Source organism: Cebus imitator, unplaced genomic scaffold (genome assembly GCF_001604975.1).
Source record: "Cebus imitator isolate Cc_AM_T3 unplaced genomic scaffold, Cebus_imitator-1.0 Scaffold191, whole genome shotgun sequence".
Classification (NCBI taxonomy): domain Eukaryota; kingdom Metazoa; phylum Chordata; class Mammalia; order Primates; family Cebidae; genus Cebus; species Cebus imitator.
Genome location: NW_016107506.1, coordinates 396,633 through 415,399, shown reverse-complemented (window position 1 = coordinate 415,399; position 18,767 = coordinate 396,633). Strand labels below are relative to the sequence as shown.

The following is an 18,767-nucleotide window of genomic DNA, read 5'->3' as shown; positions in this document are numbered from 1 at the left end:
GACCATAAAATCAAGAATCTAAAAAAGATTTTGACAGAAACGAAATGATTTTGTGTACTTTAATAAGTACACATAAAGTTCCTATCTTAGGGTAAAATAGCAAGAAAGAGAAAGGCCTGTTTTTATAGTAGCACATGTAAAATGATGACCTATAGGTTTTTAGTTTATTATACATTTAATATAAGTTAACCATGAGAATGCACTTACAAAACAAAATGAGATTTAGTTGACTTGATAGAAAGTTAGTATTGGAAACAAAGGAAAATATAACCTAACTCTGCCTCTGTACTAGTTGGACGACACTTGAAATAATAGATTTCCTTTTAGTATTCCTCATAGCAGCCACTGAAAATTGATAATTGCTTTCATGTTCTTTAAGGGCTGGTATAGGAAAAAGGAAAGAGATAAGACAAAACATGCCCAATATGAAGAAATTAGAGGTCTGCTGGACTACAGCTCAGTCTTAGAAAGAAATGACTATGAGCCACCTGGAAACGGAATGCATGGGGGCTCCTGCTTGCCTGAATGCTTAAGCTGGCAGGATAATTCCTGGTGAAGGATGTTACCAACCAGACCAACAAGTAGTCATCCCTACCGCTTTGAGGAAGGGGTAGGTACTCACGCAGAAGTAATATATTGGTGGCCCATTGGCCAAATTTGGTCAGCTATTGTGTAGTTTTTTTGTTCTTTGTGCCGTGTGTGTGTGTGTGTGTGTGTGTGTATTTTTGGTATATCTGTATACCTTGTCAAAATTTAAAAATCAGGAGATTCACATAAAAATTCTCTTTTTTTTCATTTTTTCTTTGAAAGATAAGCTGATCTATTAGAACATGGCAGATCTGTATTGTCACAGATGGCTGGAGTTGAGCAGTAGCCATCTTCTTTAAATGGCATGTGCCTTCTCCATTATCCACTATCCTCACCTGGCTCACCTTACTCATTGAGGTTACCTGTCTGGTCCCTACGCATTTGAGTTTGTAATTCACATGCTAGTCTCTAGGGGCTTCCCTTATCCTGAGGATCTAGACATTTCCTTAGTTTTGTCCTGTAAACATTATGAAAAATTAGTTAAATCTATGGAAGGGTGGGTAAAATTCAGATACGTATAGAGACTGGGGATATGTTGCAAAATAACTGCAAGTTTTAGAAAACACTGACGTAGCAAATGTTTAAAGATAGGTTTATGTTAAGAAGCAAAAATCATTAAAATTTTTATTTGAAGTTTGGTTGCAATATACATGTTTTAAATATATATGGTTCTTGCTATCTCCCTAATCTTTGAACCCATTCCATTCTTCATAAGTCATCACAGATCCCTGTATTGTATTGACGGATGGATGGACAAATAGAAGTCATGCAGGAAGGATGGAGAACATAGAGAAAAATGTAATCAAATGAGTACTATTGCTTCTTTCTATGCATATAATCATGTGATAAGTGTTTATTAAGTATTTATTCTGTGTCAAGCATGGTGTTGGGTTTTAGGGCATGCCAAAAAGGAGTAAAAAAAACACAGACATGTTCTGAGGACCTTATTACTTTTGCCCTTATTGTTAGTTTTAGCCTGGAAGTTAGGACTCTAAAATTTGAAATCCAGGCTCATTGGGTTCAAATCCAGGATCTACTCCTTCTGTGTTCTCTAATTTTGAGCAATTTACTTAACCACTTAGTAAAATAAGGATGATACCAATAACATCTATTTCCTGATGTTGTTTGGAGGATTAAATGAGAGAATCATGTAAGAGCATTTAGTACAGCACTCAGTGTTTAGTGAGCATTCAATAAATTATTCTAAATTAGCTACTTTGGAATACCTGTAGTAGGAACATCAAAATGAGAAAAGACGATTCACTTGTGTGGACACTTACACCTACACACACAGAACCCATCACTCAAAACTGGTATTAACTTTCACACTTCTCCTCCCTTTCCTTCTTCTTCTCCCCTTTATTTGCTGCCTCCTCGTCCTCTTTTCCCTACGACTTTACAGTTAATTTTTAAACAATTTATCATAAACTTTTTAAACATATAGAAATGTTGAAACATTTTCCTAGTAAATAACTAGTAAATAAATAGGTGAGATTCGGTGCTCTAGGGGCATTGATTCACACTAAGCAAATTTGCAAGGAACTAATGGATAAATAACAACATTGCCTGATCAGTGTTTAATGGGAGACACAGCTAGAATAACAATGAATACCTATTATATTTGTTTCTCCCTTATCCTCTGGTACTTGACTTCTGTCTTTTATTTAATACTATGTTTTTTGTATTATAGTTTCTGTATTTTATTGTATTTGTTCATACTTCCTCTCTGGAATAGAAGAAATAAGAAACAAGTATGTAAATAAATAAAAATAGATACTAGTGTTTACAAAGGGAAATCCAGTTCATTCAAAAGAGGAAATCACAGATCAGAAGGTTGCTATGGTAAAGACAAATCAAAAGGGAAATCGAAGGTTGCCAAATACTTAGTAAAGCTACTAAAGTAGATCTGTTTTCATTCTAAGTTATCTTTAAAGGTCAATTAGGATAACAGTTACCCCAGGGCAGCGTGGAAGAAAGTTATATTTAACCAGTCCTTACTCTCTAGCTTTCTTTTGACTAATGCTGTTACTAGTTCACAAAAAAGTCTGTTACTGTATTGCCTTTTGAAATGTTATAATATTCAAGATTATAGTTTCTCTTAAAATGTAATGAATGTAACAGTAACTGTTTCCTAATAGATTGAGAAGTGTCTTAAATCTGAAAAATATATTATCTTTAAATCCTTCTGTAAAGTGGGTTTTTTGGGAATGCCTCATATACTTTGGGTAGATTTTGGCAATTTTAATTATGAAAACTTTTCTAGGAGACTTAGAACTTCTAAGCATGTTTCAAGTTTTTTTTATATAATTTGAGCTAATACCATCTCCTCCTGTTCAGGCCAACCTGACAGAATACAGCACAACAATATGATGCCCAAACAATACTACAGAAAGTAATATTATTTTTAAATTTTAAAGATATTTTGTATGTTCTTTAATAAACTGTTTTTTAAAATAATAGTTTTGAACATGTAGAAAGGAGAAAACAAACGGGATTTATTTAACGTGAATATTCTTCAAAGACTGAAAATTGATATCACAGAAAAGCAAAGGATACGTGGCACAAGGAGAGCTGGGTGGAATTTCATATTTGTACAAACTGGGTAAGAGGATTAATCCTATGGGTTATACTGCCTTTTGGTCTTCATCAAATGAGATTGCACTGGCTTCCTGAATAATGACCAAATAGAAGTAGAGCCGCTAAGGGCATGCCTTCCACGATTCCCAGTTTGGGAAAAGCCAAAAAGAAATGACCCAGTACAAAGCATGACCACATTTCCTTCAAACAATCTTTGAGCATTGCAAGGTGGGAGGAGGAGATGAGAGTTAGGAGTGAATTGTGAAGCACGCTGAGCTGGGTATTGAAGCATTATTTCTCCCACTCAGATGGCACAAATGGAGGGTTTTAAAGCATGTGGTAGCCTACTCCTGAGAAAAGCAGGGACCAGTATTAAAAAGTATGACTCAGCTGACTTTTCAAAGCATTCAAATAAACATCCTTCTGGTAAAGAAAATTTAGTCAGATTCAAATGAGAGGCTAGACAGAAAAACAACAACAACAACAACAAAACCTGCTTCTGACATTACTGATTTTCCAGACTACCCAGATCTATCATATACGTAAAAACTCATCACTGAGCACTTGTGGAATAGGTATCTCTCACTTAAAGAAATGATCATTGTCAGCAAAGTTTGCAGTACAGAGACTTTCTATCAAATCAATCTTATTCTCGCATTGATTTCCATTACAAAATCCAAGATGCATTCTGCTGTTAAATCCCATTAACTGCATACCAAGCCCTTTGGAAATGGCACTTTTAAAAGAAAAATGATAATATTCTGATAAAACATTGACAGTGATATTTAACATATTAATAATTACACTGTGTTGTATTCAACATGTCACAACAAAAAATGCTCAGGATGAAACACGACACCATCTTACAAATTGTGCCTCACATGCCACAAAAGCGAAGAATCCTTAAAACATTAGCAACTTGATTTCTCACTGGCTTCACAACTATCTGGGCATTTGTGTCATTGTACAGCAAAGTTCTTTTTATTATTTTTAAGTTTTTATTTCTCATTTCCTGCTGGCTTTTCCAAAATCTTTGTTCAGAGACCCCTGAATAGCTTGTGATGCTATTCTTAGATGGGGAAAATCAGCCAATTAGGTTCAATCATAGCAGCTTATCCTAGTGCTTGCTGGAATCTCCCTATCATTGGAGGAACTGGGCATCTCCTGAAAGCAATGTTGCAAAGGGAAGCAGTAGATGTGATGAAGGTTGGACTAGACTCTTCAAAAGCCTTTTCTAACTTCTGAGACACAGTACTACTCTCTCAGACATTGATATCAGTAGTGTGTCTGTGTTTACCATTTTATTTTCAACCCAAGTGCTTTGCATAATATATGTTAAATGACTGAATGCTTTACATAATATATGTTGAATGACTGATTGAATTCAAATGATGATTTTGTTCTTCATAGAGGATACTGACACTTTTAGGTGCCGATAGCTCAAGCTAGAAAAGTGACTACTGATACTTATCTCCACAGGAATAATATAACACAGCTGATGACATTAAAAGTCCAACATTCTAAGGTTTGGGCAGGGCATTCCTGGCAGGGAACTTTCGCTGGATTTGTAAATATTTTATCATGATAGCAAATGAATTTTTGTTACAATAGATCACTTGAGATGGAAGAAGCAAATTGTCTCCTAGGCCACATGCCCATAACTCACCATCTACCAGGCCCCTCTTTTACCCATTTTGTATGACCCACTGCAATGTAAAATGCAACATTCAGGGTTGGCTTTGGCATTTTATTTAAAAATAAATGTTTTGTTAAAACTATAATATACCCACAGAATTCTGAAAAGCTAGTAGCAAGATTGGAATGTCTTCTGAAGAAGATAATAAGAGTTCTCAGTTAATTCACCGAGACCATTTTTTAAAGCCCATCATGTCTAGAAATCTCAATGTTAGTGTCTCAAAATTGAACAAACCAACTCACAAAAAACACACATATTAACTAAAATGTCTTTGGAGAAATTGACAATAGCAACTAGTACTCTCACAGTGACCAGGCTCCTGTGGTTGTAACCAGTACATTTTTTCCCTGTAGGCAGAACAAGTGGGAAGTCAAATTATGAGCAGAAAGTGAGCACAGAATGAAAACAGAGAGACATATTTTCAAGAAATATTTTTATCAAGGACACTAGAGGCCTGATGAGACTACCATTTCTTTTTCCTCAATCATGAAACAACTCTCACAAGTGGCCACATACATGTTCTTGTGTTCTTCCAAATTCAAACCATGTTTCTAAGGCAGTCTTGTTTCCCAACCTCCACCCCTCTGACACTCATGTTTTCTATGACACAACCCAAGTTCACACTTTCCTCCACTGTAGTAAGATTGTGAAGGGAAGAAAAAGTCAGTACATTAAAATACTTATTAATGATAGGACCACTTATAAGTTAGTCCCCCACTCAAACATCCCTTAACACAAATCTCTCCTGCTCCCATAGTGGAAAACATTTACAATACAATGCAATATATTCAATTATATTGCAAAGTGAAATTGCAAATTGTGCCAAAAGTATAAGATTTTATGATGTCAATGAAAGTGAGGTTGGTAAGGCCACCGGCAAATAGAGATTTGTAGAGTTAAACTAGCAAATGAAGGTAAAATCAACAGGGAGGGTGACTATATTGCTGCTTCAGAAGAGAATACTTGGAATACAAAAAATTAATTGAGACCCTTGGGGAAACTGATAAAACCCTCTAACATTTTTACAAAATAACTCTCTTTTTGATTATCTTGTAAAAGTCAAATATGAAATAAGGCATGCTGTAAGATATGTTGGGGAGAAAAAGTAGTAACTTTTCCTCCCTTACTCAAGGTTTATGGCTGACACTCCCATAACAAAAGACAGATTAACAAGAGAAAAGTATCACAAATTTATTTAATCAAAGTTTTACATGACATGTGAGCCTTTAAAAATGAAGACACAATGACTGAGGGAAAACTGTATTTTCATGCTTAGGTGTGATGAATGATGAACAGTCATGTTGAAGTAGGATTGAATAAAAAGGAGGTATGCCCAATGGTAATAAAGAGAAAACTTAGCAAGGCTTGTTTGTTCAGCTTCTCTTTGGCCTCTAGGGAGGGGAAGAACACCTGTCACATGAAGGTCTTCAGGGCAAGAAGGTCAGAGAGTGACCTTCTTAGGTTTTATGGCTTGCTTTGAGGGAGATAAATTTTAGTTTCTATGATCTGTTTCAGGAGAGAAAATAGGAGCAGGGGAAGGTCAGAGAGAACTTCATAGCATCTTCACCAGAAGTAGACTCCACCTCAGAAAAAACTTTCTTTGCTAATCCATAAGAAGCAATTCCTTATCCATTTAAGTTTTATCATAAGATTGCAGCAATTTTGTCACCTCTTTAGGCTCTACTTCTAGTTCTCTTGCTATTCCAAGCATTTCTGCAGTTACTTTCTCCACTGAAGTCCTGAATCCCTCAAAGTCATCCAGAAGGGTTGGAATCAACTTCTTCTAAACTCCTGTTAATGTTGATATTCTAACCTCTTCCACAAATGAATCACACAGATACATCAGAAAATCACTATATATGGCAATTATAGTTTTATGAAATGTATTTCTTCAACAATGAGATTTAAAAGCTGAAATTACTCCTTGATCCATAGGCTGCATAATGGATGCTGTGTTAGCAGGCATGACAACATGTATAACTCCTTACTCATCTCCATCAGAGCTCTTGGATGACCAGGTGCATTGTCAATGAGCAGTAACATTTTGAAAGGAATCTTTTTTCCTAACCAGTAGGTCTCAACAGTGAGCTTAAAATATTCAGTAAACCATCATATAAACAGATGTGCTGTCATCTAGGCTTTGTTTTTCTATTTATAGAACACAGGCAGAGTAGATTTAGTATAATTCTTAAGGGCCGACAACTTTCAAAACAGTAAATGACCAATTGTCTTCAACTTAAAGGAACCAGATGCATTAGACCCTAACAAGAGAATCAGCCTGTTCTTTTAAGTTTTGAAGCCAGGCACTGCTTTCTTCCTCTAGCTATGAAAGTCCTAGAAAGCATCTTCTTTCACTAGAAGGCTGCTTCATCTACGCTTATCAGCGATCTTAGCTCAGTCTCTTTGGGATAACTTGTTGCAGCTTCTACATTAGCACTTACTCTTTCCCTTGTACTTTGTTATGGAGATGACTTTTGCCCTTAAACCTTATAAACCAATCTCTTCCAACTTTTCTTCTGCAACTTCCTCACCTCTCTAATCCTTCATAACATTGAAGAGAGTCAGGGTTTTGCTCTGGATGAGGTTATAGCTTAAAAGAATGTTGTTACTGGTTTGATCTTCTATCCACATAACTAAAACTTTTCTCCATATCAACAATAAAGCTGTTTTGCTTTCTTACCATCTGTGTGTTTATGGAGTAGGATTTTTAATTTCCTTCAATAACTTTTTCTTTGCATTCAGAGTGGCCAACTGTTTGGTGCAAAGGCCTAGCTTTTGGTCTATCTTGTTTTTTTATATACCTTCTTCACTAAGCTTAATTATATTTAGATTTTGATTTAAAAAGATACGTCACTCTTCTTTCACTCGCACACTTAGAAGCCATTGTGGGGTTATTAATTGGCCTAATTTAATATTGTTGTGTCTCAAGGAATAGGGAGGCCAGAGTAGAGAGAGAGAGGGGAAGAGCCAGCTGGTGGAATAATCAGCACACACACGCGCGCGCACATACACACACACACACACCAGTTATTAAGTTCTACGTCTTATTTGGGCACAGTTCATGGTGCCTCAAAACAATGACAACAGTAAAACTAAAGATAACTGATCACAGATCACCATATCAGATATAATAAAGTTTGAACTATTGAGAGAATTACCAAAATGTTACACAGAGACACAAAGAGGGCAATGCTGTTGGGAAAATGGTGCTAATAGACTTGTCCCAAGCAGAGTTGCCACAAACCTTTAATTTATATTAAAAAAAAGCAGTATCTGCAAGGCACAATAAAGCTATGTGCATTAGAATGAGGTGTGTCCACATAGGACAGAATAAATGTATTTTAATAAAATTGAGTTTTATTTTCAAATAAAGTCACAAGCAAACCTTTCTTCACTAATTGCTCTGAAAATTTGTCCCTGTTTAAAGTAGATTTACTTTGAGGAGTACTAATCACAATGGGATAATAAGGACTTCCTATACTAATGAAGCAGAACTTTACTGGTGGAAACCGCCTGGTGCCTTGATTGTGTCTATTTACATATTAAATTTTTACTATTTTATTTTTAAAATATCCTCATTTATTTATAAGCTCTCCTGGGCAGGGCAATAATTTATTATTTACTCTTGGCTGTTTCCTATAGGATTACTTCCAAAGGGTGGCATTATCAAAAGTAAAATGAGTACCTCCAAAGATGATACTTGTGGAGAAGACAGATTTTGGAGTCAATTTGGAGGCAGATCTGTATCCCAATCTGCTTTTACCACTTACTAGACACATGGTAACTAGCAAATTACATGTACTTTCTCAACTTCAGTATCATCATCTATAAAAATGGAGCACTAATAACTCCCTCACAGGACTGTGGAGATCAGAGGCAAGTATGTGTAAAATGCCAGGTACAAAGAAGGTAATCAATAGGTGGTAGTTACAAGAGTGTAGTTTATTTTGGTTTGTTCAACTGCCAAAATTCTCTTGTGATCTCAATTTGTTGATTACTTTGTACATTTGGATACCTTGCATGTGTTTTGCAATGTGAACCTTGGGTCACTAGGCCATAAAAAGTAGCTAAATATAACTATATTGAAAATGTGCCTTTCAGAATGTCTTGCTACATAAATCTCTTAGAATGAATCTAAAATATTCTACAAAGCTTGGAGAAAAGATCATAATGAGGTTTGCAGGATTTGCTTTGTAAAAGTTTGGTTGAGTCATTTTGTAAGTGAGATGGCTGATAGTTACACAGGAAAAGTCTTAGTGGAAGCCCCCTCCTCTGGTCCCACCCAAGCAATTTTTATAAACATATATTGACTTAAAGCTGAGGACCCCATTTTTCACCGTACAAAAAGCTTAGTGCAGAACAGTGTTGGGAGTCAGATGCTCTTGGATTTGAACCCCTGCTTGACCACTTCCAGGTTGTGAGACCTTGACCAACCTACTTAGTCAAGGTATTGACTAAGCTTGGAAATAGTAAGTTGGTAAGGCTAGTATCTTCATCCATAAAGTTGAGGATTATAAAAGTACATACCTTGGGGCTGTCCTTAAGATTAAATGAGACATTGCATATAAAATGTTTATATACATACAGCACAAAGTGCTTAATAAATGGTAACTATTATTTGTAAAATCTTCAAACTCATATTAACAGATATGTCCTATTTTATTCAAAAAATGGTTACAATATAACACACACAAAATAAATTCACTTGGGTCTCAAGTACCAAATTCTTTGGTTGGTCTTGCCTTACCTTTTGCCTCTAGTTTTCTATACCCAAGTTCCTTTCCTTCTCCTATTATTCATGAACATGTTTTTTTTGCCCTAGTGTTTCTCAATGGCTCCTGCCCATCCCAATTGAAATAGCGTGGGGTTCAGGGGAGAGCATGGAGAAGGGGAGACCGTGTAACAATCTGGCAAAAGGTTTCTACTTTTGCTCCATTTTCAAGATTCTATTAATAGTATATTCTCCTAAGGGTCCTATTAGTTTACGTAGCTGAAGTCGGGAGACAATGATAGCTGATATTTAGTATTCATCTAATAGTGTCAGATACCATGCTGGGTGAGTTACCAAAGATATTTTGACTCTTCGTAACAATCAGACAAGGCGGATACCACTATTTCTGTTTCTGAGATGGGTAGGTAGAAGTTCTGATCCAGTAATTCGCTCAAAGTCATGCAGCTAGTTAGCTGGCAGCATCCTTGCACATCTAACTGCAGATGCATCTGCATCTACATTAGAGTAAATGTACCAATTATACTCATACAATGAATGCTATGAATCTGGCCAACAGAATTCCAGACACTAACAAGTAAATAAATCAGGCTTTCCTCAATCCCAGTAATTCCTGTTTTAATATTCCCTGGCAAATACTGAATTTCAATCTGTGCTTGTTTCATAGAGCAGAATCTTTCAAATATTGTGATATCGAGTCCCACATAGTCGAAGGGAGGGAAAAGCAAGGAGGGTGATTAAGGCGAAGTGTTTCTTCCATTACTGGTGGAACGAAGTTTCTCATCTCTTAAGCACTGAATTCTGCAATCATTCCAAAAGTGGAAGCTCAGCTTACAGTGCATTTTGGAGAACCTTAAACCACACTAACCATTTAAGGTCAAGCAAACAATTGGTCAACCCTAACGTGTGTTGTTCAGGGTTTTCATCTCAGATATAACAGATCTCTATATGTCTACATTCCAGCTCCAGAAAACAATCGAGTTCCTCCTCTCACCAACGCAGCTCTGCAGAGACACCTCGCTGGAGACCCCATGGTGAGCTTCACGTAAAGGCCCCCTCGCAAGCTGCCGGCTACAGCCTGCGCCCCACGTCTACCTGGGCTCCTTCTAGCCTCTTTAACGCACACTGGAGCGACAGACCCCTTGCAGTCAACTCTAGCAGCCGGACTCCGGCCAGGTCTCCAGCTCGGGGTCAGGAGGAGGCGCGGGAGGGCGGCGGCGGCGGCGCCCGCGGGGCGGGGCGGGGCGGGTACTACGCGCAGGCGGGGGGCGGGCGCAGGCTGCGGTCTCGCGCTGCTCCCCTTTGTTCTCTCCCATTGTGTGACACTTCCTCCTCAGGCGCTTCTTCTCTGCACCTTGGCAGCCTGTGGGGAGTTCGGGAAGGGGCCCTGGGTGCCTTTTCTGCTTGCTTTTGAGTACGTGAGGACCTCCCCGGCGCCGCCTCCTGCGGGTCCCTGCCCCCTGCCCAAGCGGAGGCGGGGTGGCCAGTGTCCTTCCTTCCCGCCCCGCGCCCTCGGCGGCTTCCCCGCGGCCCCCTGCACCGCGCCTCCTCCAGGAGGCGTCCTGACCCCGCACTCCGGACTTTCACCTCCCGACCGCCCGCCTCAGCGCCGCCGCGGCAACGCGCGACCCCTTCACTTTTGAGGGGCGCGAACTCCGGATGCGCCGGGCTCTGCCAGGCACCTAGGCGAGGGTCGGACGCCGGCGACCGGCTCGAGCCCAGCCGCCCCGGCGTCCAGGGAGCTGGCCCGAGTGTCGCCGCGACCCCCCCCATCCCTCGCGCTCGCGCTTCCCGGCCGCCGAGCGGCCGCCTCAGCCCCCTTATATAGCCCTCTAAAAATAGCTCGCCTCGCACCGCCTTGTAAGGCAGCAGGGAGATCCGTAGCGCGCCAATCCGCGCCCGCCGTCAGGGCCAAGCCCCGCCCCGGGCCCCGCTCCGGGCTCCCCATTGGTCCTCAGTGACTTCATGAGCCCCCTGTTTACCTTACATGGTCACACGCGGCCTAATGGACGCCCTCCTCCGAGATCCCACGGCTGCGCGGAGAACCGGGCGGAGGGAGGGAGTTTGGGGAGGGGGAAGAGCAGGAGGAGGAGAAAAGGGAGGGGGAGATTACAAACTAGCAAGGATGGGGTGGGGGGTGGGGAGGGGAAGGGAAGGGGGGGAGAGAAGCGATCGCGAGAGAAAAAAATGCAACCTCCCAAAATAAAGAGCAAAGATTGCATTAGGAGCGAACAGCGCTGCAGAAATAGATGGCAGCTTCGTGTCAGTGAGTTTGCATCCCCCTTCCTGATCCACGAGCTGGAGTGATTAGAGCCCTGGAAGGGAATTGTTACTCCCGTGGAGAAGTCCCCTTTTCCTGGCAGTCGTCTGCACTGTACACGCTGGATGCCTCTCTCCATCCACCCCACTCGCTCCTCTCTCACCTCCTCTCTCCCTCTCCTGCATTGATTTTTTTTTTTTTTTTCCTTTTTAGTTGACTGAAACAAAACAAAACAAAAGGGCCACTGGATGTCTGCCTTCTTGGGGGGTGAGCCAGACAGACTGACAAACAAACAGCCCCAACTGTGTTCGGGGGAGGGTTTCGCCTCCCGTTTTGCCCGGCAGCAGCAGCATGGACGTGTTGGCTAGTTATAGTATATTCCAGGAGCTACAACTTGTCCACGATACCGGCTACTTCTCAGCTTTGCCATCCCTGGAGGAGACCTGGCAGCAGGTGAATGATTTAAATTACTTGTGTAAATCGTGTGGTGGCGGCGGAGACGTAGGGGCTGCGTTGGTGTGGGCTCTGGGTTGAAATTTTTGTTTGTTTGTTTGATTTTTTTTTCTTCCTTTTTGGCTGTCTGTTGTTGAAAATGTTTTCTGAAACAGTCATCTGCGCTTACCTCTCCACCCACCCCTAACCTCGTAGTGTGCCGAGCTGAGCAGCCGGTCCGAGCTGCCTGCGTTTCAGTCGCCAAAACACATCCTTGCGCACACATTGTCGGGCTCGCTGTCCCCTATTAGAGACCTGCCGAACTTCTGGGGTTCGGGGGAGCGAGGTGGGAAGGTGGCTTGGGGTGTTAGGAGCGATCGCTGACAGGGACCACGTTCCCGCATGCATGAGCTCTTCCCACTCGGTACCTGAAATCAGGTTCATCTGTTTCAACTGGTGCTTACGACTGTCGGATGGGGGGTGGGCAGGAGCAAAGCGGAATGTTTTCTCAGTAATTAGCAAGTGTCAATAAAGAATAGGATCTTGATTTTGAGATTAGCCGGTAGGCAAAAGAGAGAAGAGCCCAGTGACAAAAGATACTCAGGGAGGACGGGAAGATGTAGCTGTCTGAGGCTGACAATGCATTGTAGGTTTTCCCAGTGTGATGCCTCCAGAAAGAGAACACCCTCTATGTTTGTCCTTGTTTCTCTTTTTTTTTTTGTTTGGGGTCCTCTAGTTAGGCAGCACAGCCTCGGACAAAGGCTGGTGCATGCTTCCATGCATCTGACTTTGTCTTACAGGACTAGTTAACAAACTCTTAGGATGCTGAAGGGCACCGATGCCAAGTTGGCTAGCTGTCCCAGGGAGGATGAAGCGGGGGCTGGTGACAAGTTCACTGGGCTTTGTGAAGTGGAATAAAGAAAGTGCTGGTCAGTGGAAACTGCTGGCTCTGCTGCGGAAACAGTGGTTTTTTTCAGCAGCGATTAGGAGCTGCTGAGGGGACATTCTGCAGGAAAGATGGTGGGTGGGGGTGGGGGGACACGGGTATTTAAAAATTCTACAGTGTGCACCATGGAAAGTCCAAGAAGACAGTCCGGATTTGCACATAGGATGTGTGAACTTGTACAGTCCGTCCTGGAGACACCCGCTTGCCCTTGGGGGGAGGGCTGTGAGAGGCTTGGCGTGTGGCTGCTCGTGTAACTTCTAGGCTTAGTGACAGCAGCTTGTTAAGGCTAATGAACGGCTGAATTTCCTCTGCCGGGATCCAAAGCAGGATTCGCCAGCTTGAGGCTGAGATGTAACAGTCGCTGCTTTAGCAAAAGAGGCTTGGCTTTTGGTATAAGGAGCTGAATGGCAAAGCGGATCCTCTAACTGTGCCATTGTTACTGGTTGTTCTCTTCTTGTCAGAGGCTATGAGTTTTCCTCCAGGTATTGGCCTCTGGTGTCTCTGTGTCCACACATGCATTCCTGTCCAAGGACGCTGGCAGATGCTTGACTCTGTCTCTCTGTAAACAGTTCACATATTTTTAGCATAAAGTATTTTTTAAATGCATCCCTTTCCTTATCCTTAACGAGAGTATCTCATGAAGGGTCTCACGGGATCTTTTTCTTCCTTTTATTCCCAGTGCTAATTAAACCAAAATGTTGCCCGAATTTCATTTTCTGAAATAGCCTTCATTTCACACTGTCAGCCCACTGGTATGGAATCAGTTGCATATTAACAACTGTCTAGACAGGTTAGAGAAGGGAATCTGTTGATTTAGTCAGCCTGCCCAAGGCAACCCTTGTTTGTGACTAACCATGAAATAGTATTAGAAGGAAGAAAGTTGGCTTTATTTGTTAGAACGTTCCCTCCTGATGAATCATGCGACTTTGTTTTGGTTCAAGTTTTCAGAGTAGTAAAGCCAGATTTGGAGGAAGGTCTTGACACAGGAAACCTGCTTTTCTAGATATGGCTAGACCATCCAGGACTAGATCTGCAAAGAAACATCATTGGTTTGACAATTAGAGGATGTATTAGATCTATTGTTTCCTAAGAAGCCATCAGTGCTCTTACTTCTCCCCTCCTCCCCCTGCTCCTCTGCCTCCTCCCACTTCAGGGAATCTCTAGTTTAGTTTCTACAGGCAAAGGATTTTTCACCCTTCCGAACCCCCTCATTTCTTGCCTTAACCCTCTCCAACTGCCAGCCACTCTCACTTTAAAACCCTTAGCCAATTTATTCAGTGTCATGCTTATAGCCAGTGTTGATGCGTAACTTGCGGGGAGGCACTAATAAACAATATATCACTCCAGGGAGCTTTATGCTCTGGGCTCTGTAGTCACAACTGCTCTATATAAAGGTGGCTAGGACCATAGGTTCACACTGATGACAAAACCTTAACCTCTCTCCCTTCTTCTCCCTCCCCAAGCCCCCTTGCTGCTTCTGAGTATAAGGGTGGTGATGGTTATATGCAACTGTTAGCTCCAAATCAACTATCAGATGATGAAATTTTGAGACTCTTTTGCTCAAAGTAGCTCAACAAGGTTGCTATTAAGAACCCCAGACAGGAAGAAGTTTCCCTATGCACTGGGGTAATCAGATTTTAGAGGTCAAATGAGGAGTAATTATTAGATGTTCTTCTATAAGTGAACAGTACCTGGGCTTGTGGAGATGAGCGAAATGTGGAGATTCTGATAATCTGATTTGGTTTTTAGAGAAAGAGTGGCTTGGATGATAAACTCAAGAACATTTTTTACATTTGAAAATTGAAGGTAGACGATTTGGGGATTTTATTTTAAACTTACGATATGGGGTAATTGTCCTGCCTAACAGAGAGCTCGTGACAGGGCCACCTCCTGTCACGGAGATCCTCGTTTTGACATTGGATTTTCTGGCAGTGATGCCTTAGCCACATAGCTCCAACTCTGAAAATAATCGTTGCTGGTATAATTCTAAAATCCAAATGGACGTCCCACATTAACAGCTCTCCATTCCTGGGCTCTGACTGCATACTTAAGCACTTGGCCCGAGTAACATCATCTTTCTGCCTGTCATATAACTGTAAATTACACTGTGCTTATGTGGTCTATTATTTTATAGAATTCAGCTGACGCACAATTCTTAAGACTACCAGCCTTAAGCACTCTGAAAACTTGTAGGACATTTTCCAAGAGCTGTCTGAGCAAAAGTAGGTAAAGGTCAAGGGTGGGACAGAAACCAGAATTTCTTATGGGTTACCACTTGATTATGGGTAAAGGCAAACTCATTCATGACTGTTTTTGCCAATAGAAATCATGATTTTTTTTTTTAGACACACTGCTGACTTGGAAAATAAAAAGGATTTGATACAATAGTTTTATTTTCTTCTAGAATATACGAAGACTTTTAGAACTTTTACATATTTTATCTCTAGTCTGCTATTTCATGAGTGCAGGTCAAGCAACGATGATCTAAGTCTTGTTTGGACTTAGCTTTGCATTGTGTCATTGAGGGGCATCGCATGTTTGCTTGAAAAGTCTTATGGAATTATGTTTGTTTTTAATGCTGATTCATAATTGGCAGATGGGGTCAGTTTCAGGCCTCTCCTTGCTCGGAGAAAATTTTCCACTGCTACTGGAAACAAATAAATAAATCATAGAACATTCCTCCCTCCTCCCCTGTTCCCCTATTGTTTTAAACTAATGGCATACTTGGCTACTGTAAGGACTAAAGTGTCCCCATACACTGCAATTTCATCTTGGTTTCAGGCACCCTGAAACACTTTTTATGAGGGCCTTTGGTATAAGGAATCTCTAGGGGAAAACCTATAGAAATGGTTGCATTCCAAGAACAGCCTCATGGTACCAGGGATGGGATTTGGTCTGTGAACCACATTGCTTCTCCTTTTATGTGAAGATCTTGCCTTTTCACTTCCTTCTGCAGGCCTGGGCCGCCAGGTGCTGTCTCAGCCATGAAGACAAAGCAAAGTGTGGGGTCTGTCCATCCGCAGGTTTGCCTCTGTCCCCAATTTGAAGAAAACCTTGCCATGAATTAGAATTTCTTGGCAACAGCACCACCCAGGGAAATTTGTAGACACAAAGGAGCCTTGCTAGCCACACTGAAAGGATAAAATAACTGGCTTTTTTTTTTTTTTGTATGTGATTTGTGTGTTTTTCAGTTACTGTAAATCTGTTTCTTTATTTGAAACAGCAACTTGGTAGATGAAATAAAAATACATCTGCCCCTGTTATCCAGAATTTATCTTTATGAAGATGCAATCACTAAATAGATGTAGCTCTAAAAATGAAAGCACATGTGAATGCAATCAGTCATACACTTAGCCTTTCTTTAATAGATTCATTTCCATGTTCCTTTAATAGACACATCTTTGTGTAGATTTAGGGGCTCTCAAACATTATCATTCAGTCTACCTGTTTGCAGTTTGGTATTTTAAAGTGGGCAAACATTATAATGCAGTTATTTTTTTACTACATCTGTCCTTAGTAGGGGGAAAAGGAAGTCATTATTCTTTGTTCTCCATGAACTTCCCACCCCCACTCCTTCCCCTGAGGAGAATGGGATGTTGGGGTCCCATCCATTTAAAAGGCAGAGAGAAGATGCAGGATGACAGCCTTGCCCTGAAATGATTTATGTATGGGTATGTCAGAGACCTTAAGCATCCAAATGTGAGCTGTTTCTTTCTGCTAGCCCATTCTAAACATAAATGCCGGTGGGGGCTAATTTGCCTCTCCGCTTAAATGGAGATGGTTCAGAGAGGGTCCTAATGGGGCTTTTAATAGCCATTCTCTTATGAATCTTCACATTCTGCTCCCTTCAGAGAATTCTTGTGTTTTCACTTTTTGAGTACAAGAAGACATTACAATCTTCTTTAATCACTCTTTGTGCCTGTTGAGGAAAGAAGAATACAATTTCCTCTGGCCTGTCCCAGCTGGCTCAAGTTGATAGGATAGCTGCTCTGATTCTAGACGGGTTGGTGGATGCCCCTTATCTTTTCATTTTATCGTATCGTGCAATGAGCTTTTAATTACCTTTGCTGGACCCCACGACTGGCAAATGCAGAAAATGGCTCTGTGATTCCAGTTCACTTGATATACCAGTTAGCATATGCGTTAGAATTGAGATTTGCTGAAAGTTTAGGACAGCTCCCCAACTTAACTTGAATGGTGCCAGAGGGTGAGGGGCAGAGTTTTCCTCTCCAGAAGTCCCTTTGTTCTCCCAAATCAACTTACTGCTTGCTTAGCATAAATGGGAAAGAGGGGGAGGGGAAATGTTTTAACCCCAAATGCCGAATCTTACCAAATACAGTGATTAGAAAACTCAACTATTAATGGTGTTAAAGTTGGTGAAACAAGTTATAGTGTCTACTCATTCGTGTTACATGTAGCATTGACAAGTTAAAAAGCACTCCTCAGTTACATTGTCTGCTCATTTTAGAATATACATATCCTTATTCTATCTAAAATGCCCCAAATAAACAACGTATTGCCATTACTGGGACATGCTTTTACGTAAGATTGTTCATGATTTTGCATGTCCCCCGCCTTGCCCTGATTTGTTCCTGCTAATTGGCGGAATTATTTCTACCGCCCTACATCCCTTTAGTTTTCCTCACGGGGAATTTGGTGTGACCCTAAGAGCTTAGTTCCCATTAAATGTATCATGTCCCTCCCCACTCCATTCGACCAGTACAACATGCTTCATATATAAATGTTATTGCTGAGCGTTTGCAGTAGCCTTGAGATCTGAGTCCAGTATCAGCTCAATTGAGATGGGAGTGACTTCTAATTTCAGTGGGATACCATTCCTCATTGAGCTGGTAGATGGACCTTGTCACACCTTGTGGGATTTTGTTGTTTATATTCAAGTATAAAAAATATTCCACAGTAAGTACTTCATTCCTAAAGCCCTTGTTGTGTGCATAATACTGTATTTGGGCAATGCGAAGTTGAATTGGATGTAGATTCTGCCATCTAGGAGCTTGACTCAAGTAGGACAGAGAAAGCATGTTCAGAATTAAGTAAAACAAGGTAGAGCATGAGTGCCAGAGAGAAGAAAGGAAAGAAAGAAACATTTAATTCTGTGTTTGAACGCTGACCTGTGCCTATCTGTACTACCCACATTCTTCCAACCTTGTTTGTAAAACATGCTTGAGATTTACTAGGTTCTGTTGTGAAAAAGCTTTCATCTAATGGCATGTTGGGGGCTGGATACTTTTAGGGCAGATGAGTGTATAATGTGAATACACATGTCCATAATGACCAGGAAATAGCGCCCATGTCTGTGTCATTGGGAAATGATTAGAGGTAATTAAAATAATTAACGTAGAGCCATATGCGATGTCTATTTCTGAATATGGGTATATTGACATTTCCTGAGGGTCATTTTGAAAGTCACATCCTCAGACTTGTACCAAAGTGAGGAACATAGAATTCCAGAATTTCAAATCTTGAAAGGGTCTTGGTTTTCTCAACTCTAAAAACTAGGGTTGATTCTTTTTTTTTTTTT

At 40.8% G+C, this 18,767-nt stretch overlaps 1 protein-coding gene across 4 annotated transcripts in view; it reads left to right on the top strand.

The window, feature by feature from the left end:
* The first annotated feature begins 10,188 nt into the window (after positions 1–10,188).
* The window catches only part of KLF7 (Kruppel like factor 7), an 88,388-nt gene continuing 79,809 nt past the window's right edge, over positions 10,189–18,767 (top strand). For 2 of the 4 annotated variants that reach the window (XM_017546692.2, XM_017546693.2), the window contains exon 1: positions 11,589–12,303. In XM_017546692.2, coding sequence (XP_017402181.1) covers positions 12,202–12,303 — 102 coding nt within the window. In that variant the 5' untranslated portion in view covers positions 11,589–12,201. Of the gene's footprint in view, positions 10,625–11,588; positions 12,304–18,767 lie in introns of those variants that run through there. The other 2 variants (XM_017546691.2, XM_017546690.2) reach the window with 2 other exon arrangements.